This window comes from Equus asinus, chromosome 13, assembly GCF_041296235.1.
Source record: "Equus asinus isolate D_3611 breed Donkey chromosome 13, EquAss-T2T_v2, whole genome shotgun sequence".
Lineage (NCBI taxonomy): Eukaryota > Metazoa > Chordata > Mammalia > Perissodactyla > Equidae > Equus > Equus asinus.
The window spans coordinates 38,125,544-38,148,048 of NC_091802.1; the positions used below are offsets into that span (position 1 = coordinate 38,125,544).

Below are 22,505 nucleotides of genomic sequence, written 5' to 3' on the forward strand. Positions count from 1 at the left end.
GTGTGCCCACACCCTGCCTTCTTGGCTTTCCCTCTCTTCGTGCCTCCCCAGGGCCCCAGCACCTCCTTCCCCAAGAGCTTGCCCCAGGTTTTGCCGACCTTATAATACCCAGTAAGGCCCATCCAATGGATGGCTGGAAGTTTGGGGGCAGTTGAACGAAGTTTCCGTTTGGTGGTGGGGAGCTGTCCCTGTTCTCTCTGAGAGTCTGATAAAAGGACGATCCTGTGTACAGAAAAGTAAATGCTCCTCTGCCCACACACGGGGACTTTTGCATATGATTTCAAGGCTCCTGAAGCCCACCTCTAAGTGAGGGAGGAGGGGAGGAGGATGTTCCAGGTAGTGGTGGGTCCGGAGAGCCTGGCCCAAGGAGGGGCCAGTGCCCGCTCCCCACCCCACCTCCTGGGAAGACTTGAGGAGGGGCCCTTCAGGTCAGGAGGAAACCACGGCCCCCCACCCAGCGCACGCCCGAGGAGCATTGAGCAGACAGCCTGGGAACCGGTCTGCCAACCAGTTTAACCAGGGACTGGTTTCGACTCCGGAGTTCAAAGGAGCTGGGTGCATGCACCGTCTGCCAAGCCAACGGGAGCAGCGGCTCTTAACCCTTTCCCCGTTGTGCCCAGGGCAACATCCAGGAGCGGTCCAGCTGGAGAGGGGCCTGAGCCTCTTTGGAGGATGAGATGAGCGGGAGTGACCTTGGCTATGGCCGGGGCTGCAACCAGGCACCTGAGAGTGGGAAACTGAGGAGAGAGGCTCCCGTGTTGCCCCTAGCCCAGACTTCCCTTGGGACTCCCTCCTGCTGGCTAGGCGGTCCCTGGAGGACCCTGGCTTCTGGGTGGGTACAGGGGCAATGGGATTGGATTTCTGGGGTGATGAATATTCATCAGCCGAGCCGGCCTCTGCTGCTGTTTACTTAGCGGGAGGGGCTGGGTTTCAGGTTCACCTTGACTCCTGGAGCCGCAGAGGAGCAGGTACTCACTCCTGCACCTGTTTCTCTAGCACCTGCTGGGCAGCTGCTCCTACCCAGCTCTCCCGGCCTGAGCCCTGCCTGGCGTGGCACCCCGGAGGCACCCCCACTTCCGCCAGTCACCCTCCCGGGCAGCTCCTACACTCAGCTCCTTCTCTAAGGAAAGTCTCACCTCCATCTCGGAGCAGTCGGACTACAGGTACAGGCAGAGGGTGTGCGGGTGGGGAAACCAAGGCACAGACTCCAGTCAGGGCACCCAGTTCTGCCTCCATGGCTGACGAGCTTAGCCGGGAGGGGGATCCCAGGCATGTCGGCCCCCATTTCTCCCAAGGTGGGCAGGCAGAACTCAGACTCATCCCGTTGGCTTCTTGGAGTCAGTCCAGGCCTCCAGCAGAGCTCCTTCTGGGAAAGTTTCACTCCAGAGCAGCTCTCTATTAACTCTTGCTGAACGGGTGCCTACCACTTCCTATCCCCCAGCCTGGAGGATGTTTCAGGCTGTCTGGTAGGAACATCTCCCTGTTCCTATCCAGGGTACCCCAGTCTTATCCAGAGTGGAGAAGTGCCATCGGCGGCCCTGCAGAGGGATGGGAGGTGGGTGTTCTGGGTTTTGTTTTACAACATACAAGCTGTCTTGCTCCCTCAACACCCCTTTCCACCCCTGCACCTCCACCTCAGTCAGTGGTTAACTTGTCCAGCTCCGAAAGGGTCCAGCCCAGTCTGGGTAAGCCCCATAGAGCGGCTCACAGAACTCAACTGGGGTGGAAGGGCCCATCTAGGGGTGCCCACATGCATGCCACAGGCAGGGGGTGGCAGGCTGTGCCGAGAGGCCCTTTGTGGCATCCAAAGCTGTGCCAACAGTAGAGGTGTAGTTGGCATCCTCAGGGGCCAATTTCTATCATCCATAGATGTAGGCCCCAGGGCAAGGGCCCAGCCCTCTGCAGGGCCAGCTCAGGGCCCTGCCCATCAGACCACAGGGCCCACCACATGTTACCAAGTGCCAGGTCTGTTTGAAATCCAAGTACACCCCTGCCCCCAGTGTCCTCAGCCTTCTGTGATCAGGGGTGGGCATGTGGCCGTAGTATCTTGCTCTTTGCTACTTGGTATAGCTGGGAAGTTTGGCTATTACATCACTTTCTTTTTTTTTTTTTTAAAGCAAATCAGATTTTACACTCTCTGTGGGGTAGCTCACTATTTAAAAGAATCTTGTAGCTGGGTTATTTTGTAAAACAAAAAATAGTCTGCTTGTTTAGCTGTTCTGCAGATCAGATTTTCATATGTCACTCTCGCCTAAAGGGGCAAACATCTGCTTACTGGTGCTCGCATGTCCTCCTGGACAGAAGGGACAGCAAGGCCTGGCTGAAAGCATCCTAGAGGGACGAGAGTTCAAGGCCAGCAGACAAAGGCGCCGATGCCTTGGTGCTATGGTGGAGGCCCCAGAGCAGGCTCCAAGGGCTGTTTCCAACTCTCTCTATGGTTTTCTGACAAGTTCCCTGTGACCTGTCGCTCCCTTCACTCCAAGGAGAGTTAAGCCCTGCGAATGCCAACTTGAAATACCTGGTAAAGCAGGTCTATTTTAAACGGCGCAGCAGGGCCACTTCCTCTCGTGGAGGTAGGCAGTCTGCGCCAGGAGCTGGATCCTCCACTCCCCAAGTTCCTTGGCAGCCCTGGATGGGCGGTGGTGGGGCCGTGGGCCTCACCTCAGACCAGGCAGCAACTGGGGCACCCACAGGCCAAGCAAGCGCCCTGTCCCTCCTTCCGGGCCCTCCCCAGAACTCCTACCAGAAACCCCTTCTGGAACACCGAGTTCCACCCAGGTGGGGCAAGCAGCCAAGGCAAACCTCTCAGGCTGTCCCCTTGGGGCGCTCACCTCTCCAGGGTACCCTGAAGGTATTTATCTGGCCTCTCTCAGCCACTCCTGCCCTTTCTAAGTGGGAGCTGCACAAGATCCCCTTGGGCTTCTCTGGCTGCTTGAGCTCAGCTACAGGGACAGAGCTGGCCATATGGGATCTGCTTCCTGGACAAAGAGGTGGGAAGGAATCCACTGGGCACGAGCTCTGGGCAAGGGGATGGATATATGGAAGGACAGGGGACAACAGCAGCAAGGGGGCCATGGATGCAGGCACTTAACTCTTTCCAAGCCTAGGCCAGCATCTGGCTTTCATTTCTTGTAAATTTGATATGCTCCCCCTCTTAAAAGCATCCATACTCATTATGAAAAATCTAGAAATCAGAAAAATAGAGGGGAGAAACATCCCCTATTTCCTCTACATAAAGAAAACCACTATCAATCATTTGTCATAGTTCTTTCTGGTCTCTTTTAAAATGTAGTTTAGGGGCCGGCCCCACGGCCGAGTGGTTAAGTTGACACACTCCGCTTTGGTGACCCAGGGTTTCGCGGGTTCGGATACTGGGCGCGGACGTGGCACCACTCATCAGGCCAAGTTGAGGCGGCATCCCACATGCCACAACTACAAGGACCCACAACTAAAATATGCAACTATGTAGTAGGGGAATTTGGGGAGAAAAAGCAGAAAGAAAAGAGAACATTGGCAACAGTTGTTAGCTCAGGTGCCCATCTTAAAAATAAATAAATAAATAAACAAAATGTAGTTTAGACCATCGGTTTTTAAAAGGAGGTGATATATTTGCCTGTGCTTGCACCAGCTGACCGCCCAGCTTTCTGGTGCACTGTGGCCATTGTCCTTCCTCCCCGGGATGTTTCACAGCTGCACCCAGGACTCCTGAGACCAGACCACCAACCTCTCCAGGCCCAGAGACGCCTCCATTTCTCGTCACCCTGCCTGCTCCTTCACTGATCTGAATTCCTCTAGTCTGCTCTCTCTTCTTGCCATGCCCAGGCAACGCCTCTCCCAGAACTTCCGTTAACTCAGACAGCAGCTTTGTGGAAATTAGTAAAAAGTGAGGCCACATCCGTGTCAGGGCACATTGCTCGTCAGTGGAGAAGCCTGGATTTCAGTCGCCCGCCCCACCTCTGTTGGGTCTCCTTATGGAGGGTCCAGCCTGTGATAACAATATCTCACTTGTACCTCCTGGCCCCACTAAACCGCCTTCCAAATTTCCCGCTCTCCTTCAAACCCCTGTCCTCATGGAAGCTAGGGCCAGGTGGCAGAGGTGGGGCGAAGGAAGCCATCCCTCGGTAATTATTACTGTTATAAGTTTTACTTTGCAAAGCGTGTCTACCTCTGGGCAGGCATTAACGTCAGAGCTAAATATTAGGACTGAAAGGGTTAGATGAGGATGCTGAGGTCCAGAGAAGTACTTTTCCAGAGGTCACGAGGCTGGAACCGTCCCCAGGACTTCCCACTCTCAGCCGGAGGTTCCTTCCCCTTAGAAAAAGCCCAGCAGCTCCTGTGGTCCCGCTGTCACCACCAGGAAGTCCAAATTACTCCAAGCATCACAAATTTTAATTCTGTAATGAATTCCAACAAAATGCACAGGGTCTTTCTGTCCTGCTGATCCCAGCTGACCACTGCTCACTCCTGGCTGCAGGGCCTGGTGGTGTAGTGAGGAGAGTTTGGGAAGAGTGTCAAAGGCCTGGATGCTGTGTGACCTGGACGAGCTGTCCACCTTCCTGCAGCCCTGTGTGTGGCCTGGGGTATGGCTGTCCCCCTGCCCCTCCACCAGGCTCGCGCGGCTTCCTCATCAATATTGACTCAGCCGCCCCTTCCCAGACCCCACGCTCTTCTCCTTGTATCATTTCCCTGAGTCCTGGGTTCATCTGGCCCTGCCTTCAATTCTTTCAAGCCTGTGCTATGAAAATAGCCCATGATTAGGGGTCTAGAGAGGGCTGCTCCAAGGCACCCCCTTCTCCCCACTGACTCCCCTCTCTCTCCTGCTCTGCTCCTGCAGAGGGCCCACCCTTGGCTCAGGGAACGCCATGACTGAAGTTGGTTGGTGGAAGCTGACGTTCCTCAGGAAAAAGAAATCCACTCCCAAGGTGCTGTATGAGATCCCTGACACCTACGCCCAAACAGAGGGCGGCGCGGAGACCCCAAGGCCTGACAGTGAGGGCCCCAACGGCAACTTTAACACCCGCCTGGGGAAGATTGTGGACAAGAACACCAAGGGCAAGCATGTCAAAGTCTCCCACTCTGGCCGCTTCAAGGAGAAGAGCAAAGTCCGAGCCACGTTGGCAGAGAACCCCAACCTCTTTGAAGAGAGGGAGGGCAAAGGACAGTGAAGGGGGCCAAGGAGGGTGCTAGTGCCTCCCCACTCCCTGCCATCAGCTGGATCTGAGACAGGAGCATGCCACGCTGGCCTCTGGCCACAGCTGAAGCCATGGAGGCAGTTGCCTGCTCGCAGGAAATGTCTGGTTTTAGGTTTATATTTATGTGCCCCAGCTTTCTGGAAGGCCTGGGAGATCCCAGGGTTTTCCCACCCTCCTCCACCACGAATTCTGGTGCAAGGATGAAAAGTCCCCCCAGGAAGGACAGCCCTCCTGGAAGTGGTGGCAGCACCCGCAGGGAGACGGGCATGGCCAGGAATGGAGAGAGGGAGCCAACCGACGTCACCTCCTCCCAGGGCACAGGGTCAAGGGTGAGTTTGAATTGCTGCTCCTTCTACTTTCTCTACCTGTGACTGTTTTCTGGACCAATTCGGAGAGCACATTTTCCAGAAGCCACGTGATGGGGGGTGGTTTCCTGGAGCTGGAGGCGGAGACACTGAACTTGAGCTCACCTCCTAACAAGGGTGGGAAACTACCTGGAGCTTCACCCCCAGGTATGTAGGGGGTGGAGGACCCTGGCACTCCTCGGGGAGTTCTGCAGAAGGACAGATGAGGGACCCCGAGGGTCCCTGCACACATCCTCAAAGGAAAGCTGCATTGGCCTGAATCCAAACTAGGGGGGCCTGCCCCGTGGCCGAGTGGTTAAGTTCGTGCACTCTGATGTAGCAGCCCAGGGTTTCGCTGGTTCGGATCCTGGGCATGGACATGGCACCGCTCATCAAGCCATGCTGAGGCAGCATCCCACATGCCACAACTAAAGAATACACAACTATGTACCAGGGGACTTTGGGAGAAAAAGGAAAAATAAAATCTTAAAAAAAAAAACTAGGGGCGGGGGACGGCGCGGAAGCTCTGGTAGGGGCTACAGGCAGCCCGTTCTTCCCTCTCCTTCCCCTATGAGTATTGAAGATGGATCAGCCCCAGAAATGAGTGAGCCTTGAATTTTCTTTAGAAAAATAATTGTAGGTTTCTCTCTTTGTAATAAACAATGCTGCCAAAGCAGAGAACCTATTTATGCTCTTGTCTTGCATTTATTGAGATGACTGCTTTTCACGCCTTTACTCCCTTCACGTGGAACATTGTGCTCAATCTGTTCCTTTCAAGCTTCAGGCAGGGTCCCTGGGTGTGAAAATGGAGTCACTGAGACGCTAATTTCACCACCAAGTCATCCTTAGCGTCTGGGGATGGAGAAAGCAAAGGAAAGAGCTAGTTCCACCTCGACGGGCAGTTCCTTCTGGTCCGCAGAGAGGCCAGCAGGAGCGCGAAGAGAATGGAGCAGACCTGTGGAGACTGACCCCAAAGTTGCAGTGGTTCAGTGTGGGATCAGGATTCAAATTCTGGTTCCACCCCTTAGTAGCTGGGTGATTTGGGGAACATTAAAAAGACCCAGCTTCCTCTGAGCCTCAGTTTCCTCTTCCCTAAAGGGGCTGCAGTAATACCTATTTCCCAGGGAGTGGTCAGTATTAAGTAGCCTATAAGTAGTCCCGGAGGACGCGCTCAGTTCATATTGGTTTCCTTGCCTGTTTCCTTTACTCAGGAGCTCCACCACAGCCCGCAGCTTCCCTTCAAAGGAGAGGAGACAGCTTGCTCCCTGTGCTGTTAGGTCCAGCTCTTTCTCAAGCTCCAGGAGCTGGGAATTGGAAAAACATTGGCCAAATCTCTGCGGCTCATGTTGGGAACAGGGAGAGACTAAGGTGGCAACTAAACAATGTGGTCCTGCAGCTTCCAGGTCAGCTCCTTGCAGGCTGCTGGGCCACCCCACCCCAGGGAGCGTTACTCAGGAAATTTATTACCAAAACAAACAGACCCAGACAAGGGGGCCTTTGTTAGGTGGCCTCGCCCAGGCCAGGGGGAACTCAGAGGATGAGTGAGGAAGATCAGGAGCCAGGAGGGAGGGAGGTGGCTCGGGTGTGCTGCCTTCCCAAGGCCTCTTCCCCATCCCTCCCCACCACATGAATCTTTCTAGGGTCCCACCAGTTTCCCAATCCACAAAGCCTCTGGTGGAGGAGAGGCCTTCCCCACACGCCAGCCCTGCCCTGTGTTAATCAGCCCTGCTGATGTTTGCAGAGGGCTTACAACCGAGCCCTGTGGCAAGTACTCCAGAGGTTCCTCACTTAATCCGCTAATCACCTGAGACAGGTGCTGTCATCACCCCACTTTCCAGGTGGGGTAGCTGAGGCTTAGAGACTTTCCGTTCCTCGTTCCTCGCCCTAGGCGTTAAGTCTCTCGCCCTAGATCAGGCAGGCTCGCAGTGGTGGGGCCAGGACTGCAGCCACAGCTGGCCTGTGCACGTGACCACTGTACCACACAGCCCCTGCCACGCTTGATTTTCAATTGCTGGGAGCAGGGGCAGACGGGAAACTGAGGCTCAGAACTAGGACAGGAGCACAGTCACCTTCTGGAGGAGGGGAGGTGGGTGACAGCAGGCCATACCTGGGCCTTGGGATCCTGGGAGGTGAGCACCATTAGAGGGTGCTGTACAGACTCTGGAACCAGTGGGGGAAACGCAACCAGCTTTGAGGCTGAGTGTCCCCTGAGACCCCAGATTGTAGGGACCTGCCACTTCAACCCATCCTGGGGTTCCCTGAGGCGAGGCGGGGGATGAGGCTGGGCCCTGGGCCGCCAACCCATGGTTCTACCTGATACTGGCACCATGTTGCCACCATTGCCCCTCTTAGGTGAGAGGGTTTGTGGCCCCTCTGCCTCATGCATGCAACCCTTCTCTATAGCCCCAAAATTGATGTCCACAGAAATCTTCCAGGGAAATTCCACATATATCCCTAAGCTGGGGGATCGATGGATGGTGGGGTGCTAAAAGTCAAAGGGGGATCAGGCTGCCCAGGGAGTCAGAGCCCAGGCAGCGGCAGATTTTCACTCGGCTGGAGGAGGAGCTGGAGGAGGAACCGAGAGTGCAAATATGTGCAGGAGCCAGGAGAGGCTACGGGTTATCGACCACAGTTTCACTGGGACACAACCCAAGGAGGGGAAGGGGGAAGCAGGAGGGGTGGCTAGAACTGGCCTGCGCTGCCCAGAAGGGGCCAACCCCAGGTAGTGGGCTCCCCCTGCTGGACACCCAACCTGGACCTACCTGGAGAAGAGAAGGAGGTGAGGGTCACTTAAATTCCCCAGCTGCCCCCCAACCTCGGGGGTGGGGGCAAGACCAAGCCAGGTTGAACATTAATGTCATGCACGGCTGACAAGCTTTTATTACAGACTTGGCACAGTGACTGTCGGACAGAGAACAGGAAAGGAACAGACGAGACCAGCCTCAAAGCTGGGGGGAAACACAGCCACCAATAACACAAACAGGACCAGGCAGGGAAGGGCGCCCCAGGCCCCTCGCCTGTAGATGGCCACAGGTTAGCGTTGTGCCTTCCTGCACTCAGGCTTAAGGGGGGATCAAACCCAGAGGGCCACCCTTGGAAGAGCCGGTCAATAACAGGCACTGAAGCACACGCCCTTCCAGAGGAATGAAGCACAGTTTACAGAGTGGTAAGTTCAATGCCAACATGCACAAACAATAGTCAGTTCTCTGATCCTGGCTCAGTCACAGCAAACATTTACCCAGCCTGGCTCCTCTCCGAAGCCTGTAGGCCACTCATCCAGGCTGTTGCTAGTCACTAGATTTGTGCTCAGGGAAAGCAAATACAGTTCAGCACAGGCCTCAGCTGAGACTCACTGAAGAACCCCATTGTGAGGGTGGGAGGTCGTTGGTTTAGGGGTTGAGGCTGGTGCATCTGGTCACCTAGGGGGTCTTGTTAAATGCAGAATGGGACTCAGTGGGTCTGGGGTGGGTTCCCAAGTGATACTGATGCTGCTGGCCTGTGGACCACACCACGAGTAGCAAGGATCTAGACTAGAGGTCTCAACCTTGGGTGCACCGAATTCCCTGGGGAGCTTTGAAATTTCCCAAAGCCCAGGCTGCACTCAGATGAGTTAAATCACGCCTGAGAGTGGGACCCAGGCATCAGGGTTTTTCAAGCTCCCTGGGTAATTCCAGCATGGACGAAGCCAGTGGTCTAAGAGTCATCATCAGTGGGGGGGGTGAAGGGGAGGGGCATGTATGAGTAATCAGAAAGGATAATCTCTACAATAATTTGATTCTACCTGGAAAATAAAAAAATATCTATTAAATATATATATGTATGTACATATACACACATATATAGTTTTCATAAACAAACATGGAAAGTAAAGCTTGATTAAAATCTTCCTGGCCCGTAGGTACCAGCACAGGAATCCCTTCTACAAAACTCCTAACTGACTGGCACTGAATACTTCCAGTGACGGAACACTCACTACCGAACAGGCAGCCCTCTTAGCCCCAATTATTTGAAATCCCTCCCCATATTCAGATGAAATCTATTTCCGTGCAACTTCCACCCACGGGCCCTTTGGACTACGGGGAATAGATTTCATCTTTTTTCTGCATTGCTGGGCTTCAGGTAATGAAAGGCAGCTATCAATCAGTAGGGTAAGTCCTATAAAAAAAATATGTATTAATAAATGAGTTAGTTAAGGTTCTTTTGGTTGCAAGCAACAGACATCGATTCCGGCTGATTTATGCCCCCAATTTTTTTTTTTTAGAGATAGCGGGGATTGAGGCAGGAGGGGGAGTTGCACAGCCCAGACATGGGGAGGAGAGACCCAGGGCCCCTCAGGGAATTACAAAGAGCAGCAGAGCTCTTGCTTCTTAGCTGCCATTGCTGATTTGGCTACAATGACTCCCACGCTCTGGGTCTCTCCATTTCAAGTTTCAAATCGTTGACAAGGAAAACCAATTGGCTAGATTGGCTTGGGTGCCTATGATGGGACCAACTGGCTTTGGTCAGTATGACTCAGTCACATGGTAACAGACAGGGCTGCTGCGACCCAAGCTGTGTCACCAGAAAAGGGAACCGCACCAACTGCTACCCCTAGAGGGAATTGTCCCAATAAATCATAGTCAAGGTCAAGAAAATATGGGATTATTTTCCACCTGTGATTGTCTATGCCACTGTCACACTCCACTAGACCAGCTAATTGAGAGCCCACTGAGAACTGAGAGCTCGGAGAATGAACTCTGAAGAGCCCTAAATATAAGGGTTGGGGAGGGAAATGGGTTGAGTTTAGAAGGGCCTGGCTCCCGTCCCACACCCTCTCTTAGCGCCCGGCCCCAGCTCCCGTCAGTGCCGGCAGATTGGGAGTCAGGGCGCAAGTCTCTCATAGAGCCAGCCTTCCTCCCCGCGGTGGGTCATGGGCCCCAAAGGGGAGTCTCCTGTCTGGAGGCCTCGCCGAAAGATGATCCGGTCATGCAGGCGGTTGGTTTGGCCCTGCCAGAACTCCATCACCTGTGGGTACAGGACATAGCCACCCCTACAAGGAGAAGCAGAGGTTTCGGGGCTCTGTGCATTTTTCCAACCGTGTCACTCTCCCAACACCATCCCAGGGCCCCTCGAAGGAAGTTGCTGGGAGGTATCTGACCAGGGTTGACAGGGAGGAGGAGACGTGTGATTCCACAGACAGGGTGGCTTCAAGGAAATGTGAGGGTCCTGGTGTCCCTTTCGAGATGACCACCAGGTATCACTCACCAGTATTTTGGCTTTGGCACCTCTCGTTCCTGGTAGAGCTGCTCCAGTTCCTCGTTTTTCTTTCTCAGATACTGTCCAGGGGAAGGAGATGGAGGAAGGGCCAGACCTGGTCAATGATTCACTTAATAACCACTTACTGAGTATGTACTCTGTGCCAGGCCCTGGGGACACAAGTGACTGAGGCTGGCTGGCCTCTGTCCCCTAGGAGCACAGTCCAATGGGAGGGTCAGACAGACACAGGAGGGCCGCTTCCCAGCTCCCCATCCGCGTTCCCCCAGGGAGACCATCCTTTTCACTTTGCTAGAGAGGGCACTAGCATCCTGTAGGGACAGCCTCTGGGGACGAGTCAGGGCCCTCACCACGCGGAGGGCTAAGGAGGAGCCACACTCACCTCCCGATCGGGGATCACGGAACTCTGGTGACTGACCACAGCCCCAATCTGGCTGCTCTTGGGGCGGGAGTGGAAGTAGCTTTCGGCCTCCTCCTCAGGCAGCTTCTTCACGGGGCCCTCCACACGCACCTGCTCAGGCATGGCCCTGGCTAGATGGCATTCGATGTTGCCTTCCCTCCCTACCAGCACAGGCCCCATTCTCTCTCCCCTCCTTATCCACTGCCCCACCACTGCTGGCTCCAACGAGCCCAGCTAACTGAGAGCTCTCTGAGAGGCTGGATGTTTGTGCAGCCTGCAGACCTCCACTGGGCTCGTCTATAAACTCAGGCCCCTCCCAACTCAGCCCACTCCAGGCTGTCCAGAGAATGCTCACTCACCTGACGGTTTAGGGGCTCCCAGTAGAAGACGAGGGAAGCAAAGGGATTAGAGTCCTGGAAATGAAAGAGAATCCACAGACAGCCATCAGCACAGCAAGGAGGGCACCCCTGGAATGCGGTGGGAGGGCAGGAAGTCTGCAGCCTGCAGGCCCACAGCAGATGCATCTGCTGTAATATCTCATTTAAACTCTCAAAGGCAGGCCTACTTTTACAGGGGTGGATACAGGCTCAGAGAGGTTAAGTAATGTGCCCAAGTTCACACAGTAAGTGGTAGAGCTGCACTGGAAACCTAAGCCGGTTGGACTCCAAAGTGAGGCTTTGCCATTTCTCTCCCACAGACTTGCAAGTCCTCAGAAACACATGTGTGGCTGTACCGGACTCAGGGAGGGCTACTCATTTGGATTCATGAGCCGAATGCACACCATGTGCCACCTTGGCTGGACCCCAGGAGCAATGGTGGGGGTGTAACAGAGATGCAACAGATGCAGCCTCTGCCCCACGGAGCTCACCGTTTAGCAGAGGACACAAACATTAATCACATAAATAAATGCATAGATAGAAACTGAAAAAACGGCAGAAAGGAAAGTTACAAGTTATGAGAACAGCAAACGGTGCGAGGGCCGACTCAGCAGAGGACTCGAGGACGGCTTTCCTGACGCGGGAACGTAGGGGCTGAGACCCAAGAACAGGAGTTACTTAGCTAAAGGGATGACAGAAGCAAGGGGGGTTAGAGAGCACTCATTCACGGCAGAGAACGGCAGGTGCAAAGGCCCGCAGGCAGGCCTACACCTGAGCACAGACGGCAGGTGGGGCGGGGCGAGGGCGTCATGAGAAGGTGACCCGGGAGGGGACGGCTGGACCCTCCAGGCCGGGGATGGATTTATCCCGAACCCTCACCAGCTCTTTTCCCTTTCGACTCTCGAAGTTAGTGAAGAAACGGAAGCCATCCTTGCCGAAGCCCTTCAGCAGCACCATGCGGGCAGAGGGCTTCCCATCTCTGGGGCAAAGAGCAGAGCACATCAGTCAGAGCCCATCTCAATGTCCTCGCTACCATCCCGCCCCACAGGATGTCTGAGCAGTCCTATAGCTGTGTGCCCCTATTTGGCTCCGTCTGGGCACTCAGGCCACACATTCTCACTTGCTTGCTGGAGATCTGTCCTCGGGGTGCATGTCTGACACCACTGCCGGGGGCCCTGTGATAGACTGAACTGTGTCCCCCTAAGATCCTATGTTGACACCCTAACCCCCAATGCGACTGCATTTGGAGATTGGGCCTTTAGGGAAGTAAGGAATGTTCAATAAGGTCATAAGGGCAGGACTCTACTCAGAAAGGACTGGTGTCCTTATAAGAAGAGGAAGAGACACGAGGGAGAGGGAGCTCGCTCGCTCTCCCTCCCTGTGTGCATAAAGGAAAGGCCATGTGAGGACACAGCGACAGGGCGGCCATCTGCAAGCCAGGAAGAGAGGCCTCACTAAAACTAACTCTGACGGCACCTTGATCGCAGACTTCTGGCTTCCGCAACTGGGAGAAAATCAACTGCTGCTGCTGAAGCCGCCCAGTCTGTGGTATTTCGTGATGGCGGCCCTAGCAAAGCGACAAGGTTCTAAGGGCCGCAATCAGCCAATGCTCAGGGACCACTGGAAGGGCAGTTAGATCAGATCCTCTGCCCAGAGCTCGGGGGAAACCCAGGGCCACAGCACAAGAGCCTTACACTCGTGATGGGGGACAAGAAGAGTTGAGTGAGAGGCTAACACCAGAGCTGTCTCAGGGGGTATCTGATTGGTTACCAAATGAACAATACAGCCAAGCACTGTGCTAGGTTTCAAGAGAGGGAGAGAGCTTCACGGAGAGGTCCCAGGAGATGCAGCCCCTAAAGTGCAGACGGGAATAGGGTAGTGAGGAGATGAGAGGGGCAAGGGTGTGTGTGGGTGCATCAAGGGCAGAGATGAATGAGGCGCTGCATTTTATCACTGAAATGGAATTGAGGGAAGTCTGATCTTCGGTTTATAGGTAAAGATGCTGAGGCCCAGAGAGGACAAGAAACTTGCCTGAGGCCACACAGCAAGTTAATAACAGAGCTAGAACCATAAAGTTGGCATCTATCAAACTGAGAGCTTCCTAAGTTTCCTCCCCCATCTGTACCCGCCCACAGAAGATGCCACGGCTGTGCCCACCTGGTGCAGGTAGCCAGACACATGGCATTGGCTTCCCCTATGTCAGGACACTGAACAGCCTCCTCGAACCAGGCAGCAAACTGCTTCATGGGGTCCAGGGAAGTCAGCTGAGCCTCCTCGAATGCCTGGGAAGGGAGTTTTATTTCATTTAATAAACGCATATAGCACTCACTGTGTATGTGGCACCGTTCTAGGCACGTTTCAAATATTAACTCATTTATCCTCATAACAATGACCTCGTAACAAAAAACAGTACCCAGGGGGCTGGCCCCGTGGCCGAGTGGTTAAGTTCACATGCTCCGCTTTGGCGGCCCAGGGTTTCGCCAGTTCAAATCCTGGGCGCGGTCGTGGCACCACTCATCAGGCCACGCTGAGGCGGCGTCCCACATGCCACAACTAGAAGGACCCACAACTAAAAATACACAACTATGTACAGGGGGGCTTTGGGAGAAAAGGAAAAATTTTTTTAAATCTTAAAAACAAAACAAAACAAAACAAAAAACAGTACCCAGGAAGTAAATTCTGTTGGCCCCACCTTACAGGTGAGGACAGAGGCATAAAAAGGCAGAATAATTGCCAGGTCCCACAGCTAGTGACAGACGAATCAGGGTTTCATGTCATGGGTGCCAAACCTACCACCTGGGGAGCCTAAAAACACGACAGATTCCTGGGCTCCACCCCATAAATTCTTATTCAGTAGGTCTGAGGTTTAATGAAAAACTGCCTCTTTAACAAGCATGTCCAGAAATGCTCTCATGCAGCCAGATTTGGTAACTATGGCTCTGGGCCGCAATTCCAAAACACTGCTCTTGGCTCCTCTCCTGAGGAGGGAAAAGGAAGAGAACTTCTCCAAGTGGTAAGCGAAGGGACTGGAGGCAGCAAGAGCTGGAGGGGTCCCCCCCTCTTCCTCCGTGTCTTACTTCCTTATCATGGATAAGCTGCAGATCAGTGTTCTAAGCACTTCACAAACATCCAAGTCCCTCACATCCCCAGGAGGCAGGGACGATCACTTCACAGGTGAGGAAACCCAGAGAGGTTAAGTAAACTGCCCAGGGCGCTGCACCCAGTGACTTGCGAGGTTCCAGCCCAGGCCGGCTCCACCTCACGGGCTGCCTCTCAAGCCCATCTTAATCCTCCTTTCCCCCAGAACCCCTGCCCGTTGGTGGTTTTTGAACACTCTCCCCCTTCTCCCTCGGGGGTGACCCCAGAAACCCCGCAGGGTTCCTCCCACTCCCTTCCCCTCCGGAGAAGACAGACTCCTGTTCCCCCGACCCTGCGGTCGCCCCTGCCGGCGGCGGCACCTCTCGGTCCCCGCGGTAACTCTTGCGCATGGGTCCCAGGTCCATGATAGCACCGCGGCCGCACAGGTGGCGGAGGTGGCAGAGGTAGCGCGGCCACTCGGCCGCTCGCCCGAACGTCACGATGACGCCCCGCAGCCGGCACGTCATGAGGCCGCCGGCCACGTGACCCGGCGTCGCCCGGCGCTGGGTTCCGTTGGGTTCGGAACCAGTTTCCCAGCCCGGGACCCTAACCCGAGGAAGGAAGAATTCGCCAGTCGCCAAGCCCAGCGAACGGGCCCTGAGTCCTCGGAGCCAATGGGAGCCCAGAGTCGGAGGAGGGAGACAGGCGCGGAGAGGCCATTGGTTGGAGTTTTCCGGGAGCGAGGCCAATTAGAACGAGACCAGGGGAACCCGGCGGCCAATGGGCGGCGCCTCCGGGGGCGGGAGCAGAGAGACAAGGAAATGCTGTCACCGCCGTTAACACGCACGTGGAGGTTTGTTAAAGATGTAGGGACTGCTGCAGCCCAGGCAGGGGCGGGGGATAAGTCGCTGGGGGCTTGCGGGGAGGGGTCAGTGTTAAGTGTCTGGCCCCTCGTAGGTGCCTGAAGGCAAGCCTAGTGCAGGGAAGTACCCCCTGGGGGGAGGCTGGTGGCCTGGGGAAGGACAAATGGAAAATGGAATTAGGGGCCAGACTCTGAGGCAAGGCGACAGGGAGACAAAGGGGCGATCTGGTTGTGGAACGAAATTGGGGCTCGAGCGTGGGAGAGGTGAAGTGACTTGTGGACCACGCGGGATAGGTGCCGTGTAGTGTGGGTGTGTTGGGGGTACTCGGGGGTCCGGGGAGGTGCAGTGGGATCAGGAAGAGACTGGGGTGAGCAAGAAGTCGGCAGAATGGGAAAGGGAAAGAGGGAAATTTGGGATCTAGCCATCCCAGACCAGAGCCACCATTCTCTTCCAGCTCTGCGCCCCCTCTCTCCAGCCGGAGCGTGCTGCTCCCTCGGCTCATGGTGCAGCGGAGTTCGCACTAGCCAATGTTCTGGTAGATGGAAAGGCTGCCACTGTCCCACCTCTCCCAGGCCTCCCCCATCTTTGCCGACTTTCCCCTTTTCCACATTTTGTCGTTCCTGGGTAGTTGAAGTCTAGTTCCTAGGTCAATGCCAACCATAGCCGAGGGCACAGGGGAGCAGGTAGCTGTGCAAGCTACTTCCAGGCTGTGGACGCAGGGCTGAGAAATGGGAAACCTGCCAGTGCCCGTTCCAGCTGTGACCTGGCTGGGGCAGCCTTGGGTCAAGGGCTCTCTGTAGTCCTGGTTTCCACCAACATCAGGAAGGGGAGCTGCAAGAGTCATCTAGGCTGGCACCCCAGGACTGTGCCAGGTAAGGGGAGCTTCTTGCCCTGCCCAGGTGTCTGCATTATGGCTAAGCTTCATAAAGCCCTGTATTAGATTCTGTCATCCTTTATTGTATGCACGTAGCTTGAGCCAAATAGAACCTGGAAGACGAATTTGCTGCAAAGACATAATACATGTCTTAAGGCTTGATGATGTTGATCTGTGGATCCTCCACTGGTTGGAATGTTTTGTGTTGCCATCGTTTTACTCCATCAACATGATAGAGAGTTGACTGGACTTTCTTGTTGAAACTGACTTTCCACATGTGAACATTGCTGTCCTCCCCTCCCCCCAAGCGCCTGCACTTCAACTTGTGTAAGCAGTAGTTAGTGTCCTTCAGCTCGTGGTGCCACACTCTTAGAACTCCTGGGCTATGCTACCCTGGACCCGGGATTCTGGGACACCAAGACTAGGATCATTTGAATGTTTGCTTAAAAGCTAAGGGCTTTGTATAGTGGGGTAGATATTTATTCATTCAGCAGACATTTGTTAAAGACTTTTTTTGGACCAGGCACTGAGTTGGGTCTGAACATACTAAGATGAAGAAGATGACATGGTTCCTGCCCACAAGGGGCTTGCAGTCTAGAGGGAAAGGCAGATCTGTAAGCTAAAGAGTGACAGGTACTTTAACAGATGTTTCTTTGAGGTAAGGGGAAAGTGATCTCCGGGGGTCAAACAGGAAAGGCTTTATAAAGGGGGCAGGCATTTGATTTGTCTTAATGAATGTTTGTCAGATGATCCGTGGAAGGGCATGCCAGGAGAAGGGAACAACGCAAGTGTGATATGGCTGGAGTGAGATGGTGAGAAAACAGGCTGGACAAGTAGGGGCTTGGTGTGCCCGCTGAAGATCAGGCAGGTGGCGAGGGCCAAGCTTTCAGACGACAATTCTGTTTTTTTTATCCTGTGATGTTCTGGAACCAGAGTGTCTAATTCCTGTTTTCTTGAGGCCAGCTGGGAAGAAAAAGTGCTAGATTCCGAAAGCCTCTCCCATCCTTGGTGATTAGTGAGGAAGTTTGCAACTGGTTGCCTTTTGATATTTTCCTCTTTGTCTTGAAGATAATAAGTAGGCTTGTGTTGTGCTTTTCTGCCTAGTGGGATTTAGTGGCTGGATCACAAAGCAGCCCTGCCGTGCAAACCAGAGAGGGGAACATGCCCACTGGCCGTGCACAACCCCAGCAAGGGTTCTGTCTGCAGGGGAGAAATGAATTTTTTATTGTTATTGCTTTTTCTTGAACACTTTGCCACCCTGCCCTCCAACTTTGTAAAATTATTAATCTTTTCTTGAGAAAGTCTTAAATGAATAGAAAATATATTGCAATATTTCATTATACAGAGGGGCACACTGGTTTTTCAATAGGCAACCAAAGGGATGTGTGTGGGTTCGGAAACTATGCCTTGTCTGTTTTCTTTAGATGCTTTTGCACTTATGTTCTTTTTTTTTTTTCTAAGATTGGCACCTGAGCTACCAACTGTTTGCCATATTCCTTTTTTTTTCTTCTGCTTTTTCTCCACAAATCCCCCCGTTCATAGTTGTATATTTTAGTTGTGGGTCCTTCTAGTTGTGGCATGTGGGAGGCCGCCTCAGCATGGCTTGATGAGTGATGCCGTGTCCGCACCCAGGATTCGAACTGGTGAAATCCTGGGCCACTGAAGCGGAGCATGCAAACTTAACCACTCAGCCACAGGGCCGGCCCCCTGCATTTATGTATATTCTTTTTTTTTTTTTTGAGGAAGATTAGCCCTGAGCTAACATCTGCTGCCAATCCTCCCCTTTTTGCTGAGGAAGACTGGCCCTCAGCTAACATCCGTGCCCATCTTCTTCCACTTTACATGTGGGACGCCTACCTCAAGCATGGCTTGACAAGTGGTGCCATGTCCGCACCCGGGATCCAAACCGGCGAACCCCGGCCTGCCGAAGCACACCGTGCAAACTTAACCGCTGCACCACCGGGCCAGCCCCTGCGTTTATGTTCTTAAATCACCTTTTAGTCTAATTGTTTGATTGAATTTTATGTTTCAGTTATATCTTAGTGATTGTATTTTGGGACCTGGCTCTGGTGACCAAGTGGATGATGGGCGGGGGGCAAGGCGGTGGTCGGGAGAGGCTGGAGGACACTGCAGTGTTGTGGAAGCAGAAGGCGGGAGTGGGGAGCCTGGTGCCTGAGTCTGGGGGGTGGGGCGGAGAGGAGGGAATCCACTCCCCTGGATGACTTTAGGCGACATGGACGGTGCTGTTCGCTGAAGTGGGGAGTGCTGGAGGAGGAGCTTTGGGGGGAAGATGAAGTCACCATCAGACCTGTCAAGTGTGAGGGTTTGTGGGACACCCACGTTTGGTTGGGTTGAATAATCAAGTCTGGAGCTTAGGGGAGAGGTCTGAGCTAATGATACCAGTTTGGGTGTCATGATCCTCCATGGTGGCACCTGAAGCCATGGAGGAGAATGAGAATGTCTGAGAAAGGAAGAGGGCCTGGGACATGGTAATGATGCTGGGGAAATACAGCACCCAGCTTTCCAGGAAGCTGATGGCAGGCTGGAAGGGGTGTGTGCTGGGGCCCCTAAGCTCAGGAATTCTTGGGCCCAGCCTTGGGTGAACTCAGCTTGGAGCCTCAGGATGCACAGAAGGATGGGTGCTTGGTGCTCTGCCCACAGGTGCCTGAGCCCTAAGTGTGATTATCAGGGGGCCCAGAGGAGGGATGCAGAGGAGGCTGACCCTCACCTGCATATCCTGCCTGCAGTTTTTTGGTTAACCCTGGACATGATCCCTGCATCTGCTCCCACGTCACTTTTCGAATATGTCCCATCGTTTTCATACATGCTCCCTATTAGAATGACCTTCGTGGGAGAGACTATATCTCTTACTTTCTCTGGCTTCTCAAAATCCCAGCCAGGAAATGCTAATCTGTACTGTTTATGCATAAATCGCTTTGGCTAAACTTCTCTGTACCGGAGCTAGGCCTGGTGAGTGGGCTTTGGGGTTTTTTTTTTGCACCTGGTGGGCGTGAGGCCGGTTGGCTTTGTTGGCTGGAGGGATGTTCAGCTTTCCAAGGCTGAGTGAGGTATTAGGGCGTCAGTCTCAGGCCTGGCACTGGCTGTCTTGGTAGTTGGAGTGGGGGCCACACGTGGAGGGAGGAGGTGCTAGCTGGTTCTCAGCAGCCCCAAAGGATCCGACCTGGGGATCTCTTCATTTCATTTGGGAAATCCTGGTTGCGCCTTGCTTTTGGCCTGCCCAGTGGTCATTTCTCCTTCCTCTTGCCCATGATCCCGATGAGCAGGTATTTGCCTCTCCTCTTGAAGCCTCGTTTCTTTCTTTTCAACCACAAGTGTGCTTGCTTTTCAGCGACACCCCTGTTCTTTATTCTGTCCTCCCAGGCTCACTTCTCTACTCCCTGAGGACCCCTTCACTAGGAAACCCAGCTGCCACCTGTCCCGAGATTACTGCCGTTCCTTTAGTGGCTTCATCCCAGCCTTGAGAGACCTTGGTCAGGTCACATGAGGTCTTTGTCTCAAAGCAGTGTCTCACCCCAGGTTAGGTTCCCTGGAAGCTACCACCGTGTAGACCTCAGCCTCATTCTGTCAGCCGTGAGCCCCTGATGGGTCCAGGGACCTGAGATGCTGCAGGTGGCTCTCATCATCAACTTCAAGTATGGGCCTCAAAGGGCCCTCAAAAGGTGATGCTAAAGGGGCCGGCCCAGTGGATCAGTGGTTAAGTTTGCACATTCTGCTTCAGTGGCCCGGGGTTCGCTGGGTCGGATCCCAGGTGCGGACATGGCACTGCTTGGCAAGCCATGCTGTAGCAGGCATCCCACATAGAAAGTAGAGGAAGATGGGCACAGATGTTAGCTCAGGGCCAGTCTTCCTCAGCAAAAAGAGGAGGATTGGCAGCAAATGTTAGCTCAGCACTGATCTTCCTCAAATATAAATAAATAAGTAAAAAGGTGATGGCAAAGGTGGACTGAGTGGTTTGAAGGAAGCCTGAGCTCTATTTGCTGGTTTAGTTAAAAAAAAAAAAAAAGGTGGGGGGGACCCCCCTGTGGCCAAGGGGTTAAGTTCACACACTCTCTTTGGCGGCCCACAGTTTCGCTGGTTTGGATCCTGGGCGCGGACCCAGCACCACTCATTCATTAGGCCATACTGAGGCAGCGTCCCACATAGCACAACCAGAAGGACCTACAAATAGAATACACAACTATGCACTGGGGGGCTTTGGGGAGAAGAAGAAAAAATAAAGAAGAAGATTGGCAACAGATGTTAGCTCAGGTGCCAATCTTAAAAAAAAAAAAAAAAGACTTTGCCTGGATCTGCCTTCAGGAGGGGGAACCTTCCCCAGCTCCCTTTTCTTTCGGGCTTGTAATCCTAGCATCTGGGATCAGTGAGCTGTGGCATTGAGCATCACTGAGCAGACAGGAGGGGGTGGTGAGGGGGGTGCTGATGATCCTGGGGAGGAAAGCGGGCAGAGGAGCGAACTCAGGCTGTGTGGCCCCCACTCTTGAGCTGCTGGAGGTGGGCTGCCCCCAGATTTTCAACCGGGGCTGATCAAATGTCCTGGGGAGGCCTCTGGTCTGGAGTGAGCTTGGGCTGTGTCACACTGTCAATAGTTCCCGCCCCCTGCAACTCTCAAGTAAATAAAGGATGGATTAAAGCCAGATGAAGGCGAATTTGCCACCAGCTCTCTCCATTCTTTCCTCGGGCATTGCCCTCGGTAGGCAGAATGCATTCTCTTGCTCCCTTTCTAACTCAGGTGTCCTGTAGGACACAGAGATGGTCAGGCATAATTTCTGAACTCTTGCATCTCACTGGAGAAGGGAAATCCTGAGTGCCAGCACGCAGTTCTGCTTGCTGGGGGCTGGCACCTCCATTTCCAAAGGATGCCGAGGAGCCAGGTCGGTTTCCGCACGTGAAGCATAAAGCAGGACTTGCAATCAGCTCCCGGGAAAGGATGCTTCTCTGTGCCTGAGCACAAAGCCAAGAGAACATGTGCAGAAAGAGGTCAATTTATTAATATTCCCCTTCACCCCACCGATCCCGATTCAGAACTCAGCAAGGCAGTTTTCCAGTCGCAAAACCTGCGCATGAGGAAGAGATAAATACCTCTCCCGTCTTCCTCTTCCTGCCAGTGCAGTGATGAGATGTGGGGCTGACGGGCTGGTTAAGAGGCTTCTGTGACGGTAGATTCAGCTGGTGGTCTGGTGTCGCCTAAAGGGCTTAAGTATGGGTAGGATGGGTCTCCCTATTTGCCTATTAACAAAGAAGTGATGGGGCGGAGAAACTGTGAGCCAACTGAGACCCATCTCCTTTTTATTTCTTCAGCTGATGTGAGGGTGGACTGGCTCTAAGGAAAAGATGGTGACAAAGGAAACAGTGAGGGAATGGACAGCTCAAAACGAGCCTTGCCACTCCTGCTCAGAACAACACCCCTGGCTGTGTCCTGCTGAGGGTGAGTAAAAGCCATCATCTTTCTAAGGAAAGCATAGCCCGCTTGCTATAGGCTTGACCACGACCCTACTCTCCCTTCGGCCCAGATGCTCTGCAGGCCCCTGCTAGGTTTAAACCTCTGTTCTGAGCTCGCTCCAATCTCAACCTGCATAACCTCACAACCCCTGGGCTTCTAATAGCTCTGCCCCCCATGCCCCGATCCCCACCAAAATTTCATATCTGCAGCACTTGCTAAAACCAAAATCATCCTGCTGCCGTCCCTGGGGGGCCGGGGTGAGGGGATAGAAGAAACAGAATCTGTGGCAGGGGTCTTCTCTTGGGTAGAGATGTGCTCCTGGCCTGGCCCTCTGCCCTGGGAAGGGATCTGGGCCCTTAGGGAATTGCATTTTCTCCAGACTCTTTAGTCTTCTGCAAGTGACTTAGCCAAGGCCCCTTTGGCCCTCTCTCCCAGGTTTCTTCCCCGCAGGCTCTGAGGCCAAAGCCTTCCTCCAAGCTTGGAGAGTTGAGCGGCAGAAGTAGCTTGCTGGTGAGGAAGGTACTGCTATGACTTGAGTCTGTGGGCAGAGTGTACGTGCTTTGATCCGGGCAAAAGTGGCTCCTAGAAGAACAATGCAGGCATGCCCGTGCCAGGCCCGCCCCCCTGGAGGTCCCACCCAGGTGCTGGGGTGCGCGTGCCAAT

At 53.9% G+C, this 22,505-nt stretch overlaps 2 protein-coding genes and 1 long non-coding RNA gene across 6 annotated transcripts in view; 2 read left to right on the forward strand and 1 right to left on the reverse strand.

The window, feature by feature from the left end:
- Positions 1 to 832: 832 nt before the first annotated feature.
- On the forward strand, positions 833 to 6,221 carry PRR15L (proline rich 15 like). The gene is made up of 3 exons (XM_070483104.1): positions 833 to 1,163; positions 4,475 to 4,580; positions 4,835 to 6,221. Exons 1-3 carry the CDS (start codon positions 848 to 850, stop codon positions 5,163 to 5,165), a joined length of 753 nt encoding a protein of 250 aa, XP_070339205.1. The 5' UTR covers positions 833 to 847; the 3' UTR covers positions 5,166 to 6,221.
- PNPO (pyridoxamine 5'-phosphate oxidase) lies at positions 6,215 to 15,323 on the reverse strand. Of its 2 annotated transcripts, none has more exons than XM_070483103.1 (7): positions 15,025 to 15,306; positions 13,724 to 13,848; positions 12,446 to 12,545; positions 11,549 to 11,602; positions 11,172 to 11,300; positions 10,781 to 10,851; positions 6,215 to 6,500 (listed from the first exon to the last, which is right to left on the reverse strand). In XM_070483103.1, exons 1-7 carry the CDS (start codon positions 15,169 to 15,171, stop codon positions 6,365 to 6,367), a joined length of 762 nt encoding a protein of 253 aa, XP_070339204.1. In that variant the 5' UTR covers positions 15,172 to 15,306; the 3' UTR covers positions 6,215 to 6,364. The 2 variants fall into 2 exon arrangements, with proteins under 2 accessions (XP_070339204.1, XP_014689146.1); XM_014833660.3 differs by lacking the exon at positions 6,215 to 6,500 and adding an exon at positions 8,392 to 10,565 and having other exon boundaries at positions 15,025 to 15,323.
- Positions 15,324 to 15,359: 36 nt separating this feature from the next.
- LOC106826360 (uncharacterized) overlaps positions 15,360 to 22,505 on the forward strand; it is a 36,593-nt gene continuing 29,447 nt past the window's right edge. For all 3 annotated transcript variants that reach the window (XR_011493809.1, XR_011493810.1, XR_001396865.3), the window contains exons 1-2: positions 15,360 to 15,497; positions 21,701 to 21,827. This is a non-coding gene — a long non-coding RNA (uncharacterized lncRNA). The remainder of the gene's footprint in view (positions 15,498 to 21,700; positions 21,828 to 22,505) is intronic.

What these genes read in the sequence shown, in the direction of transcription:
- PRR15L (XM_070483104.1), top strand. Translation starts at nt 848, where the DNA reads ATGGGATTGGATTTCTGGGGTGATGAATATTCATCAGCCGAGCCGGCC. An exon ending in TCGGAGCAGTCGGACTACAG is followed by an intron (nt 1,164 to 4,474) that starts GTACAGGCAGAG and finishes TCCTGGCTGCAG; the next exon opens with GGCCTGGTGGTGTAGTGAGG. An exon ending in AGCCCTGTGTGTGGCCTGGG is followed by an intron (nt 4,581 to 4,834) that starts GTATGGCTGTCC and finishes CTGCTCCTGCAG; the next exon opens with AGGGCCCACCCTTGGCTCAG.
- PNPO (XM_014833660.3), bottom strand. Translation starts at nt 15,171, where the DNA reads ATGACGTGCCGGCTGCGGGGCGTCATCGTGACGTTCGGGCGAGCGGCC. An exon ending in GTCGAAAGGGAAAAGAGCTG is followed by an intron (nt 11,603 to 12,445) that starts GTGAGGGTTCGG and finishes TTTCATTTCCAG; the next exon opens with GACTCTAATCCCTTTGCTTC. An exon ending in CCGTGATCCCCGATCGGGAG is followed by an intron (nt 10,852 to 11,171) that starts GTGAGTGTGGCT and finishes TCCCCTGGACAG; the next exon opens with TATCTGAGAAAGAAAAACGA.